Raw genomic sequence first — 27,750 nt, forward strand, 5'->3', positions numbered from 1 at the left:
ATGGCTTATGACTAATTCTGTATGCTGAAATGAGTTTTGGACTTGTAATTTCTCAAATAGTAAGATATACACCTCATACCTATATAGCAAACCTCTCCTGAAACCATTGGATATTTCAACAGCAGGTATAGGGATCTCTATATGGTAAAAAAAAAATATCCACTGGGGTTACATGATTCTTTGGCCATGCCTAAATTAACCCATAATCCTGAGGCAGGTTTCTGTTGCACTGATGCCATAATAGAAAGCAAGTAAGGGAGCAGTCCTGTAGCAAGATCTGCCCAGATGAATGTGATTAGGATCCATTGGATCTTCAGCTAAACTAGGAGAATCCCAGTGCAGTTGGGCTATGCCGGTGTAACTCCCTATTCTCTACTTTGCCAGAGATACAGCAGCATATATCCCCTGTCCTCAGTCTGGTTGGCTTAGTGAAGCCTAGCAGATTTTAAGGTGGTATAAGTCCTGAAAAAGGGGCATGGTGGGAGCATGATGAGAATGTGACAGGGTGACTTAGGATGGATTCTAAACCTGCTCAGCATGGTGACATGATCTGGGAACCCAGCGTAAGGTTAGTTAGAGATAGATGATAGATAGATGGATGGATGGATGGATGGATAGATAGAAGGATGGATGGATAGATAGATAGATGATTGATAGATAGATGATAGATATAGATAGATAGATAGATAGATAGATAGATAGATAGATAGATAGATAGATATAGATAGATAGATAGATAGATATAGATAGATAGATAGATAGATAGATAGAGATAGATAGATAGATAGATGATAGATAGATAGATAGATGATAGAGATAGATAGATAGATAGATAGATAGATAGATAGATAGATGATAGATAGATAGATAGATAGATAGATAGATGATAGATAGATGATAGATAGATGATAGATAGATGATAGATAGATGAGAGAGAGAGTATAAACATACAACAAAAACAGTTTAAAATAAAAAATCGAGATTACTCTGAATCTCATGACTCCGGCCCCATTCCTTCCATGGGTCCTAATGATAATATTTACAACTGCATATCAATACTTATCCAGATTTTTATCCTTCTAAATGATCCATACTTTGTGTTTGTTTATAAGTGTGGTTAAAATCCTGCTAGTGTTTTAACCTGCTTACAGTGGTCTCATAGATAAATTATAAACTTTTCCCAATCTTGTCTTCTTTATTTCTGAGCTTCCCAGTTAATTTTGCCATCTCAGCAGTCCATCAAAGTGGTTTGCCATTCTTCTCTGGTCAGGCTTGTCCCTTCCTTCCATCTCTGGGCATATGGCTGTTGTCGGATACATAAACAGTCTTTTCTGATCCTTTGGTATCTCAGTACCTATAATTCCTAATAAGAAAGCTTCGGGGGGGGGGGGGGTTAACAAAAGTTATTTTAAACATTTTTTCATTACATTACATATCATCTCCCATTAATTTTCAATTACTTTACACATCCACCACATTGTTATCTTTAGATTTCCAGTAAGTATTTGTACTTCTTCTATACATCTTTGCTAACTTAACATGAGTCAAATAGCACCGGTATATCATTTTCATATCATTTTCTTTCAGTGAACAACATGCCGTGAATTTCAAATCTGTTTTCCATAGCCTCTCCCAGTCTGCCATTTGTATATTATGTCCCAAGACTTTTGCCTGATGTATCATCACTGATTTGACCTGTTCGTCTTATATATGCCATTCCAGGAGCAAACTATACATTTTCGACAATAATTTTATTTTATTTTCCAAAGCATCTTTTTGAAATCTTGATAACTCATAACTAAAACCTTTCTTTTTATCTGTCTTAAAAATATCATTTAATTGATGATACTGTAACCAGTCTGTTACCAGTTCTCTTATCTCTTCAAAGTATTTTAATTTTACCTAATTTTCTACTTCAGTTAACAGCCCCTCTATATGTCAGGGAACCCCGCATAAATTAAGCCAGCTAAAAGGGTGGTGAAACTCAAACTCTATTTAAAGGCTTGTTTTCCCTCTGCCAGCCTTAGTTTAGGCTGGCTCCAGTCAACAGTAGTCCTGTTCCAGAATTTAGATATGGTGTACTTTACCCTGCCTTAACTTAAATTTAGCACAAGCTTTTTGTTTATAGGATTATCCTGCCAATGTACCAGTCTTTTTATGGGCACTTTCAAGGTTGATAAAACATTTGATATGTTGACTAAAAAAAAAAGATACTTGCAGAAAAAATAAAAATAAACATTTATTATGACAAATTTTCTAAAATCTATTCATATTTTTGTTTTAGTTTGTTGCAGAGAGAAATTTAAAATGCAAATCATTTGCAGATGGAAAAAGTTATTAAAAATGCATTAGGCTTGAAAATGGATCTGTACACACTCATAACATATTCAAAACAAATTCATCCCTTATGACAATTAAACTAAAAGAATTTTCACATCATCAACCAATAAATCTCACTTAATTTGAAAGCAGGTGAAAAAAGAGACAATTGAAATGACTTGTACTAAAGCAGCCACCGTTAATGGCAATTAAAGGAGGAGCTACCTCAAAGCATCAAGCATATTTAACTCTTTCTGGTTGCATTTTTCAGATTACATGCTTCATTTTTAGTTTTTGTCCCAGCAGGTCTTGAACTGTTTTACTGTAACTAATGTATGAGGAAGACAACCACAGAGGCTGCAGGATCATAAGAAGCTCTTTGGGGAGGTTCTAAATCATGGGTAGGCAGACTAAGGCCCGGGGGCCGGATCCGGCCCAAATGCCTTCTAAATCTGGCCCATGGATGGTCCAGGAATCAGCGTGTTTTTACATGAGTAGAATGTGTGCTTTTATTTATAATGCATCTCTGGGTTATTTGAGGGGCATAGGAATTCATTCATTTCCCCCCCAAAAATATAGTCTGCCCCCCCCCCACAAGTGGACTGGCCCCCTGCTGAAAAAGTTTGCTGACCCTTGTTCTAAATGAACCTGGTTCATGTGAACCAGTGCATACATATGGAAGCTATATTTGTGGCTGTTGCATTGCGTACAATTAACTGTGGCTTAAAAAAAAATTACTGTGGCCGCAAGTATAGCATAGCTGTCTCATGTCCTGAACTGGTGCATTGTGTGACATCAGTGGCAGATCTTGGGGTCTCAAATTTCAGCAGCACCCTCCGCCTCTCACACGCCATTCTAAATCATAGTGGTGACATCTCCAAGGCTCTGCACGCAGTGCGTCCAAACCATTTGCTCTCTCCTAAATCCGCCTCTGATAGCATCATAAGAACCATCTTTCTCACTGGTGGCATCCTGACTGTGGAACATCCTCTTCTTGAATGTTCAGCTGGTGATCTATTCAGCATCAGCCCAATACTGGTTTATTTGTCAAGCTTTTAAGTGTTGAAATGCTATGGAGCTACCCACAGCAATGGTTGGTTTTATAAATTTTAATTGATATGAGTATTAGATTTATCAGGTGCTCTTTTGTATTATTATGTGTTGTGTTTATTTATGTGCTTTGCAACTTGACCTGGTATCAAGAATAACTGGATCGGGGGGGGGGGGGACCTAAATAAAAAAATATATGTCTCTGATACGGTTTTTGGTTAATTGAGAAATCATCAAACCATTTATGCAGCCACCAGAGATACCATATGCTCTTCAGTTGTTCACATTGGAGCTAATGTCTGTGGAGATCATTGTTTTTACCATAGCACATTAGTACATTATAACCAGCAAGGAGGGGAATCTGGGATTTCATTGTTTCTTTAACTCAGATCCTGATGTAGGCTACTGTTTTGTTTTTAATGAAGTCTAGTTACTCATTTTGGGGACGCAGGTGGCGCTGTGGGTTAAACCACAGAGCCTAGGACTTGCCGACCAGAAGGTCCCCGTGACGGGGTGAGCTCCCATTGCTCGGTCCCAGCTCCTGCCAACCTAGCAGTTCAAAAGCACGTCAAAGTGCAATTAGATAAATAGGTACCGCTCCAGCGGGAAGGTAAACAGCGTTTCCGTGCGCTGCTCTGGTTCACCAGAAGCGGCTTAGTCATGTTGGCCAGATGACCCAGAAGCTGTACGTTGGCTCCCTCGGCCAGTAAAGCGAGATGAGCACCGCAACCCCAGAGTTGGCCACAACTGGACGTAATGGTCAGGGGTCCCTTTACCTTTACCTTTAGTTACTCATTTTAAATTACAGATGTGTTTTGCTGTTGGCATGCTTACTAAAAATGTATTGCAGATTGGTAGCTTGTTTCACAATTGAACACACACAAGTATACAGATTATGTCACTAGCTCTCTGTGTGTGATAAGTGCCTTTGTATTGAGTTGTCTTACTATATTGTTAAATTATATTCAAATATTTCATTTTTCAAATTTGCATGCTGCCTTTTCACCAAATCGCCCTCAAGATAAACAACAGTAATAACAGAAATATGTTTATATTATAGTTGTGTATACTGTTGTACACTGCCTCATTAATTTGGGTGAGTGGAGTGTATATCCAGGGCAGCCATTGGCTTACCAAGGGCACTCCATGCGTTGGTGACATGGGGCCTTCAGGTTGGGTGGGGTTCCTCCTGCTGTGGCAAAGGGGGTATCTCCTGCTAAGCAAAGCACAGAGTGGCCAACTGGAGCAGGAGCGGTGGTTATGGAGAGTGGCCTCCACTGTCACCTGCCTTGCTGCAGGTGTGATTCTCCTGAATTGAAGCAAGTGGTGGTACAGCTGCTGCCTCTTATTTAGCTGCAAGGCAATCAGATAGTGAAATGTCAATGAGGGCTAGTGGTTGTATGTGGCTCCCTGAAACTGGTGACTTTTTATGTGTCTTTTGTAGCAAAGCAGTTCTGCAGCATGCAGCACTCAGGTTTGGGAGGTGGTGTTGGATGGTCTTGGCATTTCCCCACCTTACAGAGGTATCCATCTCTGGGGGTGCTGTTGGGTTGTGTAAGTGGGGTGGGGTGGGGGTGTTTGTGGCTGCTGCATTGCATTTGGAATGGGCAAGTTGTCAGGGTTCCCCCTGGAGATCCCGCCTCCCAGACTCACCTTGTTTTCTGTCTCTGAGGCTGGTTCCTTCTTTTGCTGGTTTCCCAGAGTACAGCTCCTGCTGCATTCCTGGTGGAAGGAGAAGCTTGAGAGAGAGATGTGGCCATGGAGTTTAGTTGCAGTTTCTGGGGTGCAGCAGCGGAGCTAGCCACTCGGGCGCCCAGAGTGGTGCACATGCCGTGCACCCAGGGGTGGAACGATCCACACAGCAGCGATCCGCCTGGGGGGTGCGACTGGCATGGCAGTGATCCGCCCAGGGGTAGCAATTGGCATGGTGGGGATCCACCTGGGGGGCTGTTTGGCACAGCGGTGATCCGCCCAGGAGGGATTTTGTCACCCCCCCCTCAGGGATGACACCTGGGGCAGACTGCCACCACTTTCTATGCCCCTGCTCTGCGGTACAAAGGTTGTGGTGGAAACATAAGTGAATCCTACGAGTGAGTCTACAGCATTCTCATTTTATATCCTGTTGCTGCTTGGGCTGCCTGGGTTTGATTTGTGATGATCAGTTCTTTCCCATTCTCCCATTGTGTTGATCTGCTGGAACCTAAGCTGCTCAACCCACTGGATTTTAACTCAATATTTGCATCTGAAGCAAATATTTATATACCACTTAGTTACCAATGTTTCTAAGCAAACAATTTGAAAAGCATACAATGGATGAGATTGATTAAAATAATTTGTCAAAACAGAAAAAAATCTTTAAATTGTCAACTGAAATATATAAGTCTTGCCAAGTGTCTGAGGTTCAGTAGGAAAGGAACAGCTGTAATCTTGGTGCAAAGGAAGGTCCACAGAACTGGGCTACAGTACTGAATGTGCAGTTTGTGGTGGATATGAGTCCTGCATCTGAGTCTTGAAAGGCCAGCTGACAGGCTGCCTGAAACCCCTAGGGGTCAGGAAGGAATCCTTAAGGTACCAGGACACAAGCTGTTAAGTGTCTTATAAATTAATACAAGAACTTTGATCTTGTACTATGGTGGACAGAAATGACAACCCTGCTTTATGTGATATTATTTCAATGTAACCACATTTTCATTAACATCAACAGCTGGCAATAATTTCAAGGACATCTGCACATCTGAGTAATTTTAAGCTGTTAAATAACTGTTTTGTTAAGTAGCTTTTGATCTGTATGCTTGTGTGTGTGTGTGTCTATATATAACTTTTCTCCTTTCACGTTCCAAAAAAGAGAGAAATATATGCACACAAGAAACATGCATTACATTTTGGCTTTTCAGCTGAGCTGTTGGCCAGGGGAAAGTAGCCTCACTGTGCTGGCAGCCTTTATGGATGAGGTAGCTATTCTTCGGTTTTGGCAGCATTATTGCAGTCTGTTTCAAAAGACAAAGTGAAATAGCTTGACGAGGACTCTGCCTTACTGCTTAGTGAAAGGTACCCAACATGCATAATTTGCCCTGATCAAGCTTGGCAGTCTTGGCACGTAGAGACTATGGAATGCTTAATGTATGTTCTAAAATAATATAAATACTAGAACCAGTATAGATGAGCCCCACCACCCAGGCTTTTAGATTTCATAAAAGAGATTTCATAGGGATGCAGACAGGCCTGAAAACCATTGTTTATACGGTGCAATGGGATGACCATTCTTGGCCACTGTGTAGTATCCAAAAAAATATTTATCTCTAAATTGAACAGGAAAAATAACAAGCACTTAGAATGTAAATGTTTAATGTTTAAAAAGTAAAACAGTGAATTTGGTAGATAGTTTAGCTATCAGTAGAGAAACTGACTTGAGAAATAGTAAAAGGGCATAAAATACATGTTGTCACCCCTGTTGATGTAGCATGTTGCCTCATCGAAATACAGTGAAATGGCCCAGCAGATCAAATCAGCTGGGGAAAGGTCAAGATAATGGTAAGGTTTTAAGGCCTATTTCTGGATGCATCAAATATTAATTAAAACAATGACTTCACAGTGTGAAGTAATGAGTTGCCAAAAGTTGTAAGCACTTCTGGGAACAATCATCCCACTAAAACCCCATGAACTGCAACAGCTATAACTATCTGCCTTACCATCAGTAGCTCGCTAACAGGATGAATGCTTATAGCAACTATCATACCAACAAAACCCAACCCTACCAGCATACCACTCTCCATGAAGCTATCCACCATAGTCGTAGCTGTGCTAGGAGCACTCTTCGCCCTACAAATTGCAAATGAAACAGCAAATGAAACACCAAAAGTTATTGAAGCCAATGAGGCTTTTTTAACCCAACACTGCACCACCTGCTGCCATCAACCTCACTGACGCTAGGAGAAAGCATAGCCGTACACATCAATGTAATATGGTTTCAAAAATCGGGACCCAAAGAACTAGTTGCCTTGGACCTCCTCAACATCAAAACAAACACCCTAGTCCCAAAAGGACTTATAAAATCCTACCTAACAGTGTTTATCATCACCCATCAAGTTTAGATGGTAATGACTATTACAAAATGTAACCTTTATGCATTTCTGCAATTTGGAAGTGATGCATGTATGACCGGGTTTCTATAGCGTTCTCCACCTCGTGTTACTTCATGTTAACATGCTGTTCATCCTTTTCCTGGTGAAAAATTCCTGGTGTGTTTGTGTGGCCATACAGTGGAACCTGGGTTTTCGAACATATTCCGTTCTGGAAGACTGTTTGACTTCCGAAATGTTCAAAAACCGAGGATCAATGGATGCTGCAAAGTAAATGCAAAGTTAATGGGGGGAAATGAAAAAAACGTGCCTCGGAAGCCGTTCAATTTCAGAGGCATGTTCAAAAATGGAAGCAATTACTTCTGGGTTTTGGCATTCGGGTTCCGAGATGTTCCACTGTATTAGTCAAATGTAGAAGCAAGTAAGCAAGGAAAACAAGAAGAAGCAAACAATCTTGCAGCATCTTAATGGATATATTGTGGCATAAGTTTTACATAGTAAAGCCCACGTCTTCGAATGAAGTGGTATTTAGGCTATGAATCCTTATGCGGAATAAATCTGTTAGTTTTAAGGGTGTCATAAGACCTTGTTGCTCATCCTCATCCTGTTTATTTTTTGTAGCACACTTCTCAGAAGCATCCTTCAACAAGCTTTATGTGGGAAGTCTTTCCTGACATACTGAGTAAAAATTTTAGAGGAATACATACGTCATAGCTCAGGGGTCAAGAATCACCAGAAGATCTCATAAAAATAGAATCTGAAATCCTTAATAACTCCAGACAGATATAGTCCTTAAATGGCACAAAGAACATAGTGGATTTTAATGTGCTGTTGGTTCATGCAACTCTCTCCTCAAAAATGTGTGTTGTGCAAGGCCAGCTAGACAGGCAGAGTTGGGGTGTAGTAATTGTAAAATGATGCACACTGAGGCAAAAAAAATGCCAACTTCATAGATACATTGATGAGTATTGGATTGACCAAGAAAAGGTATCTTAGGGTTGTGCTGCATAGTTTACTGAAAATGTTAACCCAGAGCCGAAAAAGTCAGTGGAGGAAGAGTTGTTGGTTTGGTTCTGCATGGCTCTGATGGCTGTTCTTTGGACGTCTTCACCATTCAGCTGCTGAACAACCTTCTGCCTAATGCTGGAGTTAAGGAGGTAGCCAGCATCACCATGCAGCTGCTCAGAATGGCCTGCTTCAATATTTTAAATAAATAAAATATCTCTGCAATTTCACAGTTGGGAGGGAAGCAAGTTCACCAGGACAGTGTGCCACATCCCTTCGCTCCATCCCTTCATTTGCTGAAGCCTGCATCTAATAATAATAATAATAATAATAATAATAATAATAATAATAATAATAAATTTTATTTATATCCCGCCCTCCCCAGCAGAAGCCGGGCTCAGGGCGGCTAACGACAATAAAACAGTACAACAGTGCAATGCAACACAACACTCTAAAATCATTCATTATAAAATTAATTCAAATCAAACCAATGGCAACCATTGGGCCAGAGCTCCGCGAAGATTGCCGAAGGAGGGAGTCAGGCTGTGCCCTGGCCAAAGGACTGGTGGAACAGTTCTGTCTTGCAGGCCCTGCGGAAAGATGCCAAGTCCTGCAGGGCCCTGGTCTCTTGTGACAGAGTGTTCCACCAGATCGGAGCCACAGCCGAAAAAGCCCTGGCTCTAGTTGAGGCCAGCCTAACCTCTCTGTGGCCTGGGACCTTCAAGATGTTTTTATTTGAAGACCGTAAGTTTCTCTGTGGGTCATACCAGGAGAGGCAGTCTCGTAGGTACGAGGGTCCTTGGCCGTATAGGGCTTTAAAGGTTAAAACCAGCACCTTAAACCTGATCCTGTACTCCACCGGGAGCCAGTGCAGCTGGTATAGCACCGGGTGAATGTGATCTCGCAGCGAGCACCCCGTAAGGAGTCTCGCTGCAGCATTCTGCACCCGCTGGAGTTTCTGGGTCAGTCTCAAGGGCAGCCCCACGTAGAGCGAGTTACAATAATCCAGTCTGGAGGTGACCGTCGTGTGGATCACAGTGGCTAGGTCAGGGCGAGAGAGGTAAGGAGCCAACTGCTTAGCTTGGCAGAGATGGAAAAATGCCGCCTTTGTTATAGCTGAAGTCTGCGCCTCCATGGAAAGGGAGGTGTCGAAGATTACACCCAAACTCTTAACGGACGGTGCTGGCACTAATTGCGCCCCCGCAAGAGATGGGAGTTGCCCCCCCAATCCCATATCTTCCCGTCCCAGCCAGAGGACCTCTGCCTTCAAAGGATTTAGCTTCAACCGGCTCCCACGTAACCATCCAGCCACAGCTTCCAAACATCTGGTCAGTGTGTCTGGGGCCGAGTCAGGGTGGCCATCCATCAACAGATAGAGTTGGGTGTCATCAGCATACTGATGGCAACCCAGCCCAAAACTCCGGACAAGCTGGGCGAGGGGGCGCATAAAGATGTTGAAAAGCATTGAGGAGAGTATCGCACCCTGAGGTACTCCACACACCAAGGAGTGGCGCGATGACAATTCACCCCCAAGCGCCACTCTCTGTCCCCGACCAGAGAGAAACGAGCGCAGCCATTGAAGGACTGTTCCCTGGATCCCCACGTCGGCAAGGCGGTGGTCCAAGAGTTCGTGATCGACCATGTCGAAAGCTGCTGACAGATCTAGAAGAATCAGCAGCCCCGAACCGCCTCGATCCAGCTGTCTATGAAGATCATCTGTTAGGGAAACCGAGCTGTCTCGGTCCCATGACCAGCGCAGAAACCGGACTGGAATGGACCCAGAGCTGATGATGATAAACTGCTCTTGAAAAATTCTTTATTACTTAATGAAGATGAGATGAGTCAATCCATATTTATTTAGTTTTCGGCTAATTTTTTTAAAAGCCATATATGAATGACTACTTTTAGTCTCGCAGGGGAAATTCCAGAACTAACTCATACAGGAAATGCAACAACATTAATAATTTCTTACTTGGATGGACCCCTGGAATGCAATACATCATAAATGTTGCTTGGGAGGATAAGGGAGGATAAGGAGGATTTTTAAAATAATTTTTTTACCTTTATAATATACTTCACGGAAGAGATTGAGCCAAGAAAAAGTGAATACTGCCGCCTACAGTTTCCTTTTGTGTGGAACTGATAGGGCATGGAAGGGGGCTAATTGATTCAGGAGGAGGCCCTGAGATCAGAGAAATAAAGCAGGCAACTATAGCTGCTTTTTCCTGCTCACAAGGAATTTGTGTTTGGCCTTCCCAGGGTCTCTGGTGTAGACAGCAACCGAAGGATACCAGTTCCTGATGCTGATTGTAGATGTGCTTACATCACTTTAGCTCTCACCATATCCCGTGTGATTTTTATGAGTTACCTAAAGCTTGCAGGTTAGGAACTCTGGATTGTGTGTCAAAATTATTGGCACCAGACCAGATGGAGTTTCAGATGGAGTTAAGTGACCAGGTTTGTACAGGTGTTTGATTGGTTGTCTGGATTTGCTGCAAATACCACATTAAAACTGTAAAAGGATGCTCATTTCATCCCCGAGACACCTCTGCTTTCAGGGTGTGTAGACTATTGCTTAAATACCGCTAATCTTGTGCTAACAGGATCCTATCTGTTAAATCCTGAAAAGGCAAGTGCAGCTGTAAAGAAATGAACAGCGATCAGGAAACAAATATTTCAAGTTACTGTGTATCTATCTTTCCTTAAGAAAAACCTCACTAATTTGAGTGTTTAATTGCCTTTCACCTCTGAGATAATTAAGTGAGCAGAAAAAATACACTTGCACTGTGTTTCAATTGGCAGGTAGATGGTCTCAGTTACCACGGAAGTGAACTGATAACAAGGCCTTCAGTAGACTCTCAGGATATAGGTTATGCTGTTTGAATGTCTGCTTCAGCATAGATATAATCTTATGTGTTATTTAAGCATTAAATTGGTGATAAAGCATTGCATGGAATAGGGCAAAATTATGTACAAGTGGTACCAAATTGGATTTTTTTTAAGATGGGAAACTTCCACTGCTTTTTAAAAAATGTTTTAGGTTTTTGCACACTATCCTTGGGCATTCATGCAAATACTTGTGACTCTTTGCCATATGAGTAGCCATATATTTTTGAGTGTGCATGATTATCCATAATTTCTGCTTTATAAGAAATATAAGGTTACTTTAGGCTTCAGAAAATATGTGGCTCCCATGGCAACTTTAAAGATTCCTGGAGATCAACTCTTCAAAGAAGAAAGAGAACGTATGTGTGCAAAATTTCACACTTGCTTTCCCTGGAGGACTCACTTTTCTTTCCTATTATAATCAATAGCAAGGAGAGGGAAAGGCGATATGTATTCTTTTTTGGACATTTTTAGTAGACAAAAGTTTATTAAAAACACTACTAATGTTGTGTTTTGCTAATGAATCTAAAACTGCACAGGAGGCAGCAGTTAAGAGATCCTTGTCTCTGCTGCCACAGCAGGTGCTGTGATTCTTCAGCAGTTTGACTTCACCCCTAGAGGCACACTCCATTGTCTCTTGAGACAGATGGATGCCAACAGAGGAGGTAGATTAAATTTCATAGAACTGTGGAACTAATTTCACCAATTCTGCAAAATTTGCAAGTTCCTAAATGTGTTCTATATATGAATACATGCACTAATAAGGAGAGAAAAAACCACAGTAACTAAGTTAAATATTGTAAGATTGTGGTGTTTTTTTTAATTCAGTGACAAAGGACAAAGCTTTAAAATTAAAAAGCATAAAGTTGTCAGTGCCAGATGGCCTTCACTCAAAAGTTCTTAGAATCTAAATGTGAAATTGTTGAACGATTAACTAAATATGTAATTGATCGCTAAAAGCAGGCTTCATTCCAAAAGTGTTGAAATATGGCCATTAGCCAAGATAGCACCAGTGTTTAAACAGATTTGAGGGGAATCCAAAAAATTATTACTCGTCGGGCTATCTTCAAGCCCAAGTAAATGAATGAAAAACATTTTTTTTAAGACAGACTAGAACTCATAAACATATAGAAAAGCACATTTTGCTAGGGAAAAATCAGCATGGCTTTTGCAAAAGGAAGTCCTTCTTTTAGTAAGCTTTCAGAATAATTTCACAGTCAACAATTATGCATGGTATAACTGGTCTATATCTATCTATATCTATCTATCTATCTATCTATCTATCTATCTATATCTATCTATCTAGCTAGCTAGCTAAAGTCTCCTTCACATGCTAAACCCAACAGAAGGGAACTTCATCTGTAGAATTCCCTAGCACTACATTAAATACCTTCCCAAGTATCCATGCATTGCATATAGTTATCTGAATAGCAGCAGATTATACATATAGGCCTCTATGCAATCTGGAACTCTGCATGTGGAACTGATTGATGTTGGTTTACAAGTCTAGTTTGTGTGGAGTGCTCAGGTCACAATTTTCCTGGTTTGGACATCACAGGAAACAGATTTAATAAAGCAGGAAATCTTTTCTGAAGTCAGGAGTAAACAGTGAGAGGACCAAGTGCTCACTCCTACTCCCCCCAAAAACATGGTTTGTTTAACTGGGAGCATTGCTACTGAACTGGGTCTGTTCTTCAGATTAGCAGATATAGTGGTACCTCCGGTTATGAACTTAATTCGTTCCGGAGGTCCATTTGTAACCCAAAACCATTCTTAACATGAGGCATGCTTTCGCTAATGGCGCCTCCTGCTGCTGGCGCACCACCGGCGCACAACTTCTGCTCTCATCCCAGGGCAAAGTTCGCAACCGGGAGCATCAACTTCCAGGTTAATGGAGCGCGTAACCTGAAGCATTTGTAAGGAGGGCAGTACGTAACACGAGATTTCGCTGTATAGGTGACCAAAGGGGATGATTCTGAACACAATCTTTGCTCTGTAGGAGCATCTGCAAGGAGTACCAATGCAAATGGTATCTGATAAGATTCAGCATCACCAGGTTTTTTAAAAAAATTATAATATTCTGGAAAAAGTTTACTGCAAAATGATTTCAGTAATTTCTAAAATTCTAATAATAGCCATATAATACAGTTTTTATCACTGACTGACTGAAATGCTACTTTTAAAGTTTATATGTAGCTTATAGTTCAGATCTTTGAAAGATTGTGATCCAATCTTTCTCCTTTTTTTCTATTCCAGAGAGAATTTTTTTCCTATATGAAAGGGAGATATGTAATGGATTTGGTGCTCACAGATGAATACACACACTCAATTCTTGTTCCTGTTCTTTGAGTAGCTAGGAATCTTTCCTTTCAAAAAGAAGTGAGACTGTACTGCATGGGGTCGTTGGAAGACTCTTGGCATCACACGCCATCATGTCTGCTTGATCTTTCCTTCCTAGAAACTGATTAGCGGGTATTCAGATGCATCAACTTTGTTTGAATGGGAGAAGGAAATAAATGCTCCCAGAGACAACCAGGTTCTGACCCAGGCTTCTGAGCTTTCCTCTTGTCACTGTTCCGCTTGCTGCCTCCCTTCCTGCCCAGTTTGTAGCCCAGCTGCACACTTGGCATTTATAGTTACAGCTCTCGGGCTAAGCTAATCCCTTCCCTGCCTCTTTTCTGTATTCCACAGTTGTTTGCAAACAAAACCCACAATTTCTTAAATATAGGGAAAGTCTTCATTGCATTTCAATTTGGGCAGTCTTCTCTCTCTCCCTCTCCCCCAGTTTTTCTACATTTGGCTATGGGAATTCCAGTTTAGATTTCAGGAGAGAGGATTAGCAGGGGGTGGAGAGAAGGAAACACACACACACACACACACACAGAGAGAGAGAGAGAGAGAGAGAGAGAGAGAGAGAGAGATGTAGAAGTTTACAAACACATTCCTAACTAATATGGGTACATCTGGATTGCATACCTGCTATCGTTCTCCAAAGCAAAGGACTCAGCATTTGCAGCTGCTTTATTCCTTTGCCCCTTGTTCTTAGAAGGAAAGCATAATCTTTATTGCTTAAAAAAGTGTGAAACAGCAGCTGCCCTGGGGCAGCTCTGACCTTTCTTTATTTTTCTACAGCAAATAAGAAATGAGTAGTTCTCTAGTTCCATTTTGTCCGGCAATATTTCTGTTCAGGCCAACTGACGATGCTATGAGGCCTTTTCAAGTCTGGTAAATGCAGCTACTGCTGTAAAACTTTAACTGGCACTTATAATGGCAATGGAGAGGGTTGCAACTGGGGCATTTAACTCTAAACAATAGGTTCCATTATTTAAGTTCCAAAGGGCCCAGACTTCCAAAGCACTTGGCTATCTGTGTTGCTAGCATCATATTGCCTCAGTGGCTTTCTGCAACTATACTACCTGAAGCAGTTTCCCTGGAGCAGTGAATATGGGTTTGACCTTGGATAAGGGAGGCTTATGCTAGCATTACTACTCAGTCCAAATACTCACTTGAATTGCCCTAAGCATATCGCTGTTTCTCAGTTCCTACACATGACTGTGGTTGTTTCAAGGATAAAATAAGATGAAATATTATCGTATACAACAAAATGATACTCCTCTTGGAATTTTATGGTATATACTTTCTTGCTCCAATGTGTACCCATCTAACTGTGTGAATATTGTGGTTGATTTCATGATGTTTCTCACAAAATGAAGCATGGAAGCATGAGCTCCCCTATCTCTTGCACTTATCCCACCTTTCTTCATAGGCAGTACACTAGGGTTCCCAGAGTCACCCAGCCAGGCACTGATAAAATCCAGACTGCCTTAGCTTTAGCTGGGTTTTGGCCTTACGTATATGCCATTAGATCATTATCTGAGATCTGTATTTAATACATTATTTCAGTGCCGCAGATGCTGCCAGGAAGTTGAATGATTAGCATGTAGTGCCACCCACATGGTTGTGCTGAGAGGAATTCCACCAGGGAATGCCTCAAACAATATGTGGTTTTCCTAATGTTTGTACAGTTTATTTGCTTCAACCTTCACTTCTGTGAAAGAGCTCAGGGTAGCTTAGGTATTATTCTCAAGTTGTCTCCTGGGCAGGAGGTTACATGGTTGTACATGCTTACATGCACAGTTACTGCACCACGCACCAGCATTCTGTTGTCCTCAACCACATGGGCATCCCCATATGATTTGGCTTTCAGGTAACAACTATGTTGTTGGGATAACTTTCTAAAAAGTTGTGTATGATGGCCCCTGTGAAGTATACAGGTTTACTGTATTTTCCAGCCAAATGTTTACTCCATGCATCAATGCAGAAGTATAGACTAGCATCACAGATCCACCTATAATATATATATGAGGAGAAACAATGACTTCTGAGAGACCCTTGCTCATTTTGCCTTTTTTCAAGAAAGTAAAAAAGCTAAGCAATCTTTTAAAAATGTGGAAGTAGTATTAAAAATCATAAATTACTTTTAAAACATTTATTTGATAATTTGCTCCTTTCGTGTGTTTTTTTTAATGTATTTTCCTTCTCTATAATATACAGAAGCAGCTAACAGCCATTATGAAATAAAGGTGTATGTCCAGGGGTGGCCAGATGAGACATTTTGTCTCTGGTGGTGGGTGCGGGTAGGGCAGTGGGTCAGGGCTGCCCTACATTCTTGCCACTCACCTCACTGAGATGACTGTTGCTGCCTCTGCTTTACTTGCCACTGTTGTTTTGGTACCTGTGAAGACGACTAGCATCCCTCCATCTGAGACCTCTATGCCACCACTATGTCTTCTTCACCCACACCCATCCCCACCACTAAGTCCTCCCTGCCCTGGCTTCTCACTGTCTGCTTGCCATGCTGGAAGCCTCTGGCAATTGCTGTCACTTGAGCTCTCCTTGAGGACGGGAAAGAGGGGTTCCAGCCACCCAAACTACACCCCAGCTGGAAATGTAGTTCACTTTAAAAAAAACAATTAAAGTATAATAGCTGCTTCAGTCCAAGGGGATTACCATAGCCAGGCTCCATGACTTCAGCACCATTCCTTGATCCTTTGCAGGAAGTTGGGAAGGGAAGTGGTGGAGGAAGAGGCAGAGTGAGCAGGAATTGGCTTTTTACACTTTTTCTTGCTCAGTTTCTTTGCTTTGGTGCCGCCAGGCAGAAAGAAGAAATCACTACAATATGCCCAGCTCAGGAAGTAATCTTTATCTTCAGTGGGAGCTTCTGCCAAACCCTCCTTGCCACTTTTAAAAATGTTTTAGCTAGCGGTCTGAACACAGAGCTTCTGCGCCTTTTGTGTTAATATATTAAGGCCCTTATGCTTTGTTGTCAGTGTTTGCAGGTGTCCACTGGCTCTTCCATGGCTGCTAGGGAGTCATAGGGATGTACCTCCTCCTGTTCAGACTCTCCAGTCTCCACTTCTGTCTCTCAGCACTCCAAATGCTCTGCACGCTTCTGTAGCCCTACACCTTGTGCTGGGCATGCATACATACTCATAAGTCCAGTCCAGTTCTTTTCTTCCTCTGCATTCCCTTCCCACCACATAGTAGGGATGGGAAGGGGGCTTCAAAGCTACACACAAAGCACAGTCCTCTTCTTTTTAATGTTTTTAAATGTGCTTTTGCCCAGCTGGAGATTCAAGTCCTGCACCTGGAGGGGGCCAGGCAAACCTGGAAATTTCAGGTCAGACCTGAAGATCTGGCAGCTGTACACCTCCATGCTTGAGGAGCCTAGACTAATGAGAACCGACATCATGCACAACAGCTTTAAAACGGAGACTTTGGGGTCAGTCTTCCGCAGCTCTATTTCCCAATTCAAAAGATATGCAATGCCTAAGTTTGCTCCTAGTAAGTGACAAAGAGGTTTAAGCAAACAAAGCAGCAAGTGTACCTGCATCCAGTAAAACTGCTTTCCAGGTGTTGCTTGCTTCCAGAATAAATATTGCTCACTTAAAATGCAGTCTGGTAAGTGCTCAAACCCTAGAAATATTGACCAAGAAGCAGTTTAGCTAACTGCAGGCTGTATTGTGACATGTGGAAGGACCTACAGCAGATGAATCTGTTGGGCACCCCAGTACCTTCTGTCCAAGGCAGAACACTTTAGAAGCTAAATCATGTTTTTTTGTTTTGTTTTGTTTTTTACATAGCAGAACAAAGTTGGAACGAAATGTATCTAAACTTGTGCAAAGGTACTATTGGGTTCATAAAGCTCACGTCTTTGAGGGATTAGGCTCCTAAGGAAAAACTGAATAGTCTGTGGGAAGCCTCTAGAGAGCCTGGAAAACTAATTAGATCATACTTCAAGGTGTTTTTTGTTTGCTACAAGCCAGACACAAATTAGTCCCCAGTGTATACTTAATATCCATAACCCTATTTTCTGAGCTGATCCATTCTTAAGATTATTAGTCAAACCCTGATCATTGTGTTGTTTCCTCCATTCTTGATGCTAATGTGAAATATTTGTGTAAACCAAGAAAAGCAGAAAAAGAGCTTGCTTATTCTGCAGTTAATACATTTTGGTAACTTATTTCTTCACCAAATCCATAAAACCCATGCTAGTTTTCTTGGCTGATCTTTGCCCTTGGAATATTTCAGATGAATGCCAAAGTTGCATTTTCTGGTTCAGGCTTGGATATCCCTAGAATTACCATTTCACTTTAAAGTGAAAGAACTCCACATCAATGCAAAAGTATGTGGTGCTAATTGGCATGATGGATGAACTACTTTCTTCTTGCTGATGCTGTAGAGTTTTCTGAGATGGAAACTTATTTGCTGCTGCTACTGCAACAAATTTGCCAATTTAGGAATTCAGACAAGTGGCTTGTATTATGAAGTAATTCACAAAGCCAAAGCAGATGAAAATGAATAGGCTCTATCGCTCCAAGGTTCTCGAAGTATAATAAAAATAAATAAATCATGTGTGACAGAATGGTTATTCTAGAAACAATTCTGCAGCTCCAACACACACACACGTGCACACACACATTGTTTGATAAAGTCCATTCCACTGGTCATCAGAAAAATGTGGGGACTATGATGAAAATTGAACATTTGGGGTTTTTCTCCTCCTGTTTATAAACCAAACTAAATTCTATATCTCTTCATTTTAAGGTAACTGAGCTGCACAACATCAAAAACATAACCAGACTGCCTCGAGAGACAAAGAAGCATGCAGTGGCAATTATCTTTCATGATGAGACATCAAAGACATTTGCCTGTGAGTCAGGTAAGCAATTATTACCACATCTTCAGCCTGAGTAAATTAAGCTGCTTATGAAACAATGCTTCAGATGGATTAAGATACAGCATTTAAACAGGGTGCCTTATCTTAATGAGAATATGCTATAATATCTTTTTTTAGCATACAGAGATAAATGTGCCCCTCCCCCTTTTAAAAAAAGACTAGTTTGGGTGCTTGTTTCTTATTTTTCTCTGTCTGGACTTGGCTCCTAGTTGGATACAAGACTCTTGAGGCTTTCATCTAAAATTCTAGAGCTGAGTAAACAATGCCAATGGGATGCTATTAAGACAAGCGTTGACGTGAATTATCAGGGGTTGTTGTTGTTTTGCCAAGTATTGCTTTAGGCACTTACTAGGTTAGTAATAATCCTGTCACTATAAGAGAGTAACAAAGAACAGCTAAAATTCCAGGACACAGAAGTTCAGCTTCAAATAGTTTATGGCTAGCTGCTTAGACCAAAGTTATGATAGATCTACAGTACTCTGTACGTTTTATGAAACAAATCATTACCATTTGCCAGTCATCCTTTCTTACAAGATTCAGTATTCTGGAAAAAACAAATTATGTTCTCTGTATGTGAATTCAATATTAGTATTAATTTCTCCCCCTTCACAACCATTAAACTGGCCTGAGCTGCATGTCATGCAAAACCAAACCATGGATGATGATGATAATGATTTACATTTCTATACTGTACCGCCCTTCATCTGAAGATCACAGGATGGTTTACAATATAAAAATACAAACATGCATAACAAGCAAAAATAATAGCTCCCCTGCACACAAGCAGTTTAAATGCCATAGCTTGTTTAATTAGCCAAAGGCCTAATTAAAGAGAGGAAAGAGGAAAAAGAGGAATGTGGTTCCCTGGCAGCTAATGATATGCAGTGAAGGTGCCAGGTGAGCTTCTCTGGGGAGAGCATTCCACAAGTAGGAAGCCACCATTCTCATGTTGCCCTCTGAACCTGTTGGAGATGTGCCACATGAAGAATGGCCTCTGATAATGATTACAGGGTCTAGGTTGGTTCATATGGAGAGATGCAGTCCTTGAGGTGTTGTGGTCCTGATAAACTAACGAAGAGAGTCCATGCCCTGAATGATATATCAGATACTGATGATTTTGTTGACATTTGGAACCCCTTTATAAAATAACCAAATGAACACCCTGATGACTGGCACTCACCTAATACACGCATAGATATATGGGAAATTTTGATGCATTGGTCTTCTGTTTTGGGGAAGGGAGTTCTTGGAATTTTTTCTTGAAAATTAATAAAATGTTTATAAAAACTGTTGCGGTCCTGAGCCATTTAAGGCTCTGTAGGTCAAAACATCTCTTTGTATTGGTCCCGGAAACTAGTTGGCAGCCAGTTCAGTCGAGGAGGGATCTGTGTAATATACTCAAACCATCTTGCCCTGGTGAGCAACCTGGCTGCTGAATTCTGCACCAGCTGAAGTTTCTATACCATCTTCAGAAGCAGCCCCATGTATAACGTGTTGCAGTAATCTAACCTAGAGGTTACCAAAGCATAGATGACAGAAGTTAGGCTATCCCTGTCCAGAGAGCAGTGCAGCTGGGCCAACACCCAAAGCTGATTGAAGGCTCTTCACACTTTGGAGCATGAATGTGTGGACATGTCAAAAGATTGCAGCCACTTTGTTCCTCCCTGGTTGTTCTGCTGCTGCACTGTGATGAGCCAAACCATGGTTAAGACGAACCATGGTTTGGCTCATCACAATGCATGTTGCCTGAATCGAGGCTTGTGGTTTATCTCTCCTTGACTAACCACAAGCTGTAATGAAGGTTTGTTCTATAGTTTATGGTTTAGGGTAAAACAAGATTTTTCAATGTTTGAACACACATTTGGAAGTGTATATGGAGTCAATCAGGGCACAAGTATCCACAACACCTTTAGTTTTATTATTAAAAAGAAAGAAATGATGTCAGGACTGGAATTCTGGTGTGAAATTGCTGCATTGTTATTTGCTAAAGAAAGGGGAATCTCTCTCTGCCCTTTATTAGGTACTTAAGTTAAAAGCATCATATATTTGTGAAAGCCAAAATGCTGCTTTTGAGGTTTAAGAATATGTAGAACAAAAATGAAAATACCAAAACGCAACTGGAAGCAAAGGAAAAACAAAACAAAACAATGGGGTAAACAAGAAAGGTCTGGGACATGGGTGGCGCTGTGGGTTAAACCACAGAGCCTAGGACTTGCCGATCAGAAGGTCGGCAATTTGAATCATTGTGATGGGGTGAGCTCCCATTGCTCGGTCCCTGCACCTGCCAACTTAGCAGTTCGAAAGCACGTCAAAATCCAAGTAGATAAATAGGTACTGATCTGGCGGGAAGGTAAACGGCATTTCCGTGCGCTGCTCTGGTTTGCCAGAAGCGGCTTAGACATGCTGGCCACATGACCTGGAAGCTGTACGCCGGCTCCCTCAGCCAATAAAGTGAGATAAGCACCACAATCCCAGAGTCGGGTCCCTTTACCTTTACCTAAACAAGAAAGAGATTTAATGATCCAAAGCATGATTATGCTAAGAAACAGAAGAGGTAGCATATTAGAATTGTGAATGGTTGTTCTGGTTTTCCCTCAAGAAGGATTAGTAGAATCTGAAATGTATTGCATCCGTAAATCTCTTTCTTGTCTACCCCAATGTGTGTGTTGTTGTTGCTGTTGTTGTTTATTTGTTAATGGATTTGTGGACAGGGAACTTTGGGGGGATTTTTTGGTTTGTTGCTGTTGTTTTTCAATGTAGTTTTTCTTAGCAATTTCCTGGCCACTGGCTTAGCAGCTTTTGTTGTTCCATCCAGGTCCCAGTAAATGTTAGTTTCACACCTTCTCCCTTCACCATGTGCCTGATCAGACAATAAATATGCAATGTTTTAGAAGCACAACACTATCATAATTTTATGTCATAATTTTATGTCATACTTGGCGGATTTGGGTGGCAAATACTGCCTCCTCATGCATCTTCCCTTGAATGGCACAAGCTGTTTGTCAACTACATTCTCATGTGTCATGAAACATTGTGTCCACAGGTAAGCAAGCTGCTCTGTCACAGAGCTTGGCCCCCAAAGTGCAAGAATTTTTCATTAGATTAAAGGAATGGAGCTAAACAGCCCTCCTCATAGCTGATGACTCTTTGGAACATGCAGCTGTGGAAGACTGATACAAAAAGCTTGTTTTTTATTCCCTTGAAGTTTGTATTCCAAAGTTTTAGAAAGTTTTCTTAAAAATAATAATAATGGAAGTGGAAACTTGCTTCATATAGCTGGCTTCCTCCTCTTTTTGTGCATGGAAGTGCGCATTTATTGTGGCCTTTGTTCTCAAAACAATTTGAAATATTTTTCTTCATACCCATTGTTATCCTGCAATAAAAGAAAGCAAACATTTCCTGAACAGATCTTGTGCTGCTTTTCTAGTAATTTAGCTATAAGAAGCAGTGTACTTTTCAGTTCTTGCTTCTCTGCTTTGCTGCTTTCTCTGAGAAAACGCAGATGACTCTGAGAGAAGCAGATGACAGATCGCTTTGCAAAGCCAAAGCAATTCCTAGGGATATAAATGGCTAGGGAAGGAAGCCATCTAAAAAGCAAAAATGGTATTGTCAAAGTGCTCCCAGTGGGTTAGATTGTGCTAGGTCCCATGTGGTAACCAGTATTTCAAAGTGCAAGAGCAAATAGAGTAATTTTTCACAGATATGTATCCCTGTTCACAGATGAGCTAAGTCCATGGACTCCCAAGAGAAAATTACCCAGGCACTATGTTATTGCAAGACTTCCAACTCCCATTTCATTTTAAATCCTTTTAGTGTTGTTCCAGGTTGGACAGGGTGACCTTCTAAAACCTCCTTCCCTGTGGCTGCCTTTCTATGTTCCATCAGTAGTGTATGAAAAGACTAATGCTTAGATTACATGAGTGGTTCCATAGCACCACTGTATCTGTATCTTGACAGCTGACTTTAATGTGGAAAACCCATGTGATTTGAACATTTTTTTGCACATTACATATAAAAGTGTTTGTGTAAAGGTAAAGGGACCCCTGACCATTAGGTTCAGTCACGGACGACTCTGAGGTTGCGACACTCATCTCACTTTACTGGCTGAGGGAGCCTGTGTGCAGTTTCCGGGTCATGTGGCCAGCATGACTAAGCCACTTCTGGCGAACCAGAGCAGCACACAGAAATGCCGTTTACCTTTCCGCTGGAGCGGTACCTATTTATCTACTTGCACTTCATGCTTTCGAACTGCTAGGTTGGCAGGAGCTGGGACAGAGCAACGGGAGATTTGAACCATTGACCTTCTGATCAGCAAGCCCTAGGTTCTGTGGTTTAACCCACATTTTTTGCACATTACATATAGAAGTGTTTTGTAGCAGCTATCAAAACTCAAAAGGTAATGTGAATGTTGGACATACATGTTTTCATGGAGGATGAAGATGTCAGTGACTACTAACCCTTTTAGCTATGTTCTACCTTCTCTGTTGGATGTAGTATGCTTCTGAATACCAGTTGCTGGAAACAGGAGAGGGTATTGTCTCACTGGCCACTGTGAGAACAAGATGCTGAACTTAGGCTACTGACCTGATCCAGAGGGCTCTTATGTTCTTGTGGACTTGTGAGAATTCAGAACATACTTACAGTACTTACTTATAAACCACACTTTAGCTAAAAATGTTCCCAGAGTGGCTTACAAGAATAAATAGAAAGATAGCCCTGTCCTCTGCTTTCCTGCTTGATATTACAAGGCAGGCATAGAAAACTTGCTTCATTCTTTGATTCATTCATTCAGTTTATGCCCTGGTTATGATGGAACTGTGTGTACTGTGTATTCTTGGGGCTGTTGATCAGACCTAGACCAGTTTTCATGTGTGTATAGCGTACGTTGGTACTTTCGACATCTTTATGAAACCAATCAGAATATTTTGCAGAAATCTAGAACCTACCGGTATGTCATAGCCGATTAAGTAAAGCACCATGATGATGACATAATCTTTCACAATATTTTCTGCATCTCAGGAGGAGACATTGTACCAACTAAAAGTATTATTATTTCCTAAACGTAATTTGCTTGTTTCTTGTGTCTGTTAAAAAGTTAATTGATTACCCTAGGCCAGCCACTGTCCTTCCTGCCTTGAATTGTTGAGCAGTTACTTTTGCATAGGAAAGAACAAAAAGAATGAAGATTACATAGAGCAATGATGTCTGTCTATATATACACACAAGCATATATATTGAGCTAGGCGACCCCTGAAGTTTGCAGTCCAGATGAGCGACATTTAACCAAAAAGCAATGCAAATGCAAACAATGGAGCTTAATTATTATACGCAAACAGAATTGTTAAGCAGGAAAAAAATAAGAAAGACCTTAGGTCTCGTGTATGGCAGCAAAGATGGGTTCTACAATCTTTGCTTTTAAAAGAAACAAATGCAGTCCAAAATATGCTTACTGTGACATGAAAACACTACGATTTGATGCAAAGGAAGAGATCCTTTGTATTTTCTTTGGTGTCCTTTAAACATAGCCTGGTCTAATGGGAGATGCATTTGTATGAGCTAATTCCTTGTGGCTAGAGGCTTTCTCTTGAGTGATGCAAACATGTGGGTGGGACCAGCCGGCATCTCTCCTCCCGCTTGCCACAGGGAATGTTATTACAGAAAAGAAGTTTCCATTTGGTTGTAGCTTCAATTAAAGGGCAACATTGTCACAATCTAATCTATTAGGAAATTGTGAGTAGATATTATGATGCCTGTATAAGCAAGCACTTCCTGTTGTGTGGCTACAGAGGCTTAATTTAACTCAAGAGGCAGCATAGTTTCATTTTTGATTAAAATTATGAGGCATACCTTTTGGCAAAGATTGTGTGATATTTTTGAAATGCTATGGCTCATTGGGGTAAATTCATGAGTTTTCTAACTGGAAGGTGGTACGTAATGCTCAGACATACAGTGGTACCTTGGTTCCCAAATGGCTTAGTTGTTGAACAAATTGGCTCCTGAACGCTGCAAACCTAGAGGTAAGTGTTCCGGTTTGCACATGTTTTTTGGAAGCTGAACGTCTGATGCAGCTTATGCAGCTTCCAGCTGAGTGCAGGAAGCTCCTGCAGCAAATCAAGGAACTGTTTCGGAAGTCAAACGGATTCCCAGAACGGATTAAGTTTGAGAACCAAGGTACCGTTATATATATATGTGTGTGTGTGTGTTTACTATTTTCAGCAAATATATGTTCAAGGTGCAACTTGGTGTTACACAAGGCCTCTACAGGTGACCTTCTATAACATGTTGGCAGTTGATATCTTATTTTTATCATTTGGTAGGATAAACACAGTGGGACAGCTCAGTCTTGAGTAGTTCAGCATAGCAGATGACAAACTGCATTCCAGTTGATGGAGAACCTGCGTGTCCCCAACCCCCAATCTTCCTTGGTTGCAATGTCCATTATCTCTTGACTGTTAGTCATACTATCTGGGACTGGTGGCAATTTGAGTCCAATAACATCTGGAGAGCCACAGATTCCCTACCTCTCATTAAAAATTTCCTCATATCTCATAGCTCTGCTGCTGCAACTTCTTGTACATATGGGAGCCCTGATGTGCACAAAGCATGCCTTCCCTGATCCAAAGCTACCATGAGGATGGCTGACCTTCCCTATGTGCAATATATACTTTACATCTGGTAACTGTAAACATTTTATCACTTTTAGTTCATGCTAGTTCATTAATTAGTGTCCCCTTTTAATTAGGCAGCTGGATATTGATGGTTCCAAATGGATTAGTTTGGTTGGGTGAGGGAATGTCACTATGGTTCTCATCATTTTCAAAAGAGCCAAGGCTTATGCATATTTGTTTTCCTTTGTCCCTGTTATCTCATGCTTTGTGTAGCAGCTTGCCTGAGAGCTGGGTTTTGGAGAACACAAAAGCTTGTTGCTATTTTGTGACATTTTGGTTGGTCCTAAAGAATGTATTCTCCAACTGTGGGTTTTGGAATATTTTGGAATATTTGACTCAGTTATATCTCTGATGTGTGGTACTTTCAGCTTTGCAATTGCTCAGATTTCATTATTGACCTTTATAAAAGTACAAACTATTGACATTTTACTGTGTTTGCCAAACATTTGTTAACAGAATCATTGAATTGTCAATCTAGTTGACTGGGACCCTCAATCTTAACATATGAGGGGGGGGAGCTAAACTCTGTTGTCTAAATTTTGAAAATGCTGTGAAAAACAATGTCCATTTCTTTTCTGCAGCTTTCCCAAACTCACTTTTTTTCACTGTTTCCTGATATTTTAGACTTCTCTTTATTTCTATTTTCCCATACATGTTATGTCTTTATATAACAAGCCTTCAAGTAGGCCCCAAAGAAAGTACTTAATTTTAGACTGTGTGTGTGTGTGTGTGTGTGTGTGTGTGTGTGCGTGTGTGAACTAAATTGAGTACTGAGTATACCCACCCACCTCAGCTTGGTCTATTTATATTTCAGTTACTCTGTGAAAGCACCATCATTTGCTTTAATGTCTCAATATTTCTTCATTCAGTTAATCAGTTTGGAAAGTTGGGCAAAGTGAACCTAATCCACCCAGACTATCTCAGGGTAGAACACTGAGTCCAGAGAGAAATTCTTTAAGGTGGTATAAAGGTGTGCTTCTGTGGTTGTCTGTGATTATGATGTATAGTTAAAAAAGCCTTTTCGTAAGTTAGCTTTGCATGAGATCTTTTGGTAAGCTGGATGGGGGAAATACAAAAATTAAGTACAATAATCTGGACCCCTCTCAAATTAAACTATTTAATGCTATCAGTCCATACACGCTACAATCCTCCATGCATCTGTGCAAGAAATATAGAGGTGGGCAGCTTGATCGTGTGGGTTGGACTTAACTGCTGTGGCCATTTGATCTATGGCAGCTAAAGTGGTTATCGCAAGTGTGGACATGTCTTGCTACATTTCATTTCCTATTCTCCTATAACTCATCCTCAGTTCCAGGACTGATAAACATCACATTTAATGGAACATAAGAAACTATAATATATCCTGTCCTCTTAAAATATATCCCCTGACACACCCTAGATCACGCCCTGCATATAAGCCTTGAAGGAGCAACCCCAACCAGCGCTGACTTTACAGCACTGGCACTTGTGGGTTGCTATTAAAGCACAGCAACTGAAAGAACCAAGCCTTGACTTTTGCAGCAGATGTATTATAAACGCAATCTGGTTTTTAGTTGGAAGTCCAGCACTGTGACTCATAGTGCCACAGATTGCTCAAGGTGCACACATACTTGTCATTTTCAGAACTATTCTAGGATGCTAGAACCAGACTTACAGTAGCTGTCAGCTAGTGTAGCATCAGGGGTAACAGCCTGAGCTCAGCTACAGAAGCTGCCACTTCAAATCCCAGATCACTATGAACTACTTTCTGGCTCTGGGCAAGCCAGTCTTCTCTCAGCTTTGTGCCCCCTCCATCCTAATTACAATCAGCTAAGGAAGCTTGCCCCATTCTAGTTTAAGGCCCCAAGACCACTATACTGCTCTGTAGCACTAAAATGTTCTTTGAAAGCCCTTGGTGTAAACTGAGGTTGTAGCGTTTTATTGATTAATCAGTCGGTCGATAGTCAGGCAGAAAAGTTATATTATTTTTAGTGGAAAGCACCATTTTAAACAGACACACACACATTCTAAGAATTTTCTATCTGGCCATTTAACATGGTTGGTCATCATTGGGCTTCTTTTGTTCTCCCCCCCCCCTTTTTTGGCACAGTAGGTGCTTTTTTGAGGGTAATCCTAAAAATGTACTTTTGCAAACCTTGGTTTGCAATGCCGATATCTCACTCTTGTTTTGCAGTTATCTGGTTTTTGCTATATAACTATTGGCACGCAGCACCTGAGTTTGATATTAGAGGGAGCAATTGTGTTGCGTGCCACTATTAAATATAGCGGTCATTTTAGCAGACTTTCAGCTAGTCAGAGATGCAGCATTTCAGAAAATTCATAAAGTGATTAATCTATTTACAGCTGCATGTACTGCAAATACAACATAAATTGCCAAATGCAAGTGAGACCAAACAGTGACAGAAAACAGAAAATGAAAAATAGACCTGGTATTTCAGGTTAGGTGCAGTAAATTACCATGTTATTCATTGAAATCTCTCGAGGCCCAGCTGCTCATATATCA

At 41.0% G+C, this 27,750-nt stretch overlaps 1 protein-coding gene across 1 annotated transcript in view; it reads left to right on the forward strand.

Moving 5' to 3' along the window:
• The window catches only part of DOK6 (docking protein 6), a 172,626-nt gene that overhangs the window by 76,803 nt on the left and 68,073 nt on the right, over nt 1-27,750 (forward strand). The window contains exon 3 of the mRNA XM_083450221.1: nt 18,447-18,561. Coding sequence (XP_083306347.1) covers nt 18,447-18,561 — 115 coding nt within the window. The remainder of the gene's footprint in view (nt 1-18,446; nt 18,562-27,750) is intronic.

The sequence above is a fragment of the Podarcis tiliguerta genome, assembly GCF_965153285.1.
Source record: "Podarcis tiliguerta genome assembly, chromosome: 7".
Taxonomy (NCBI): Eukaryota; Metazoa; Chordata; class Lepidosauria; order Squamata; family Lacertidae; genus Podarcis; species Podarcis tiliguerta.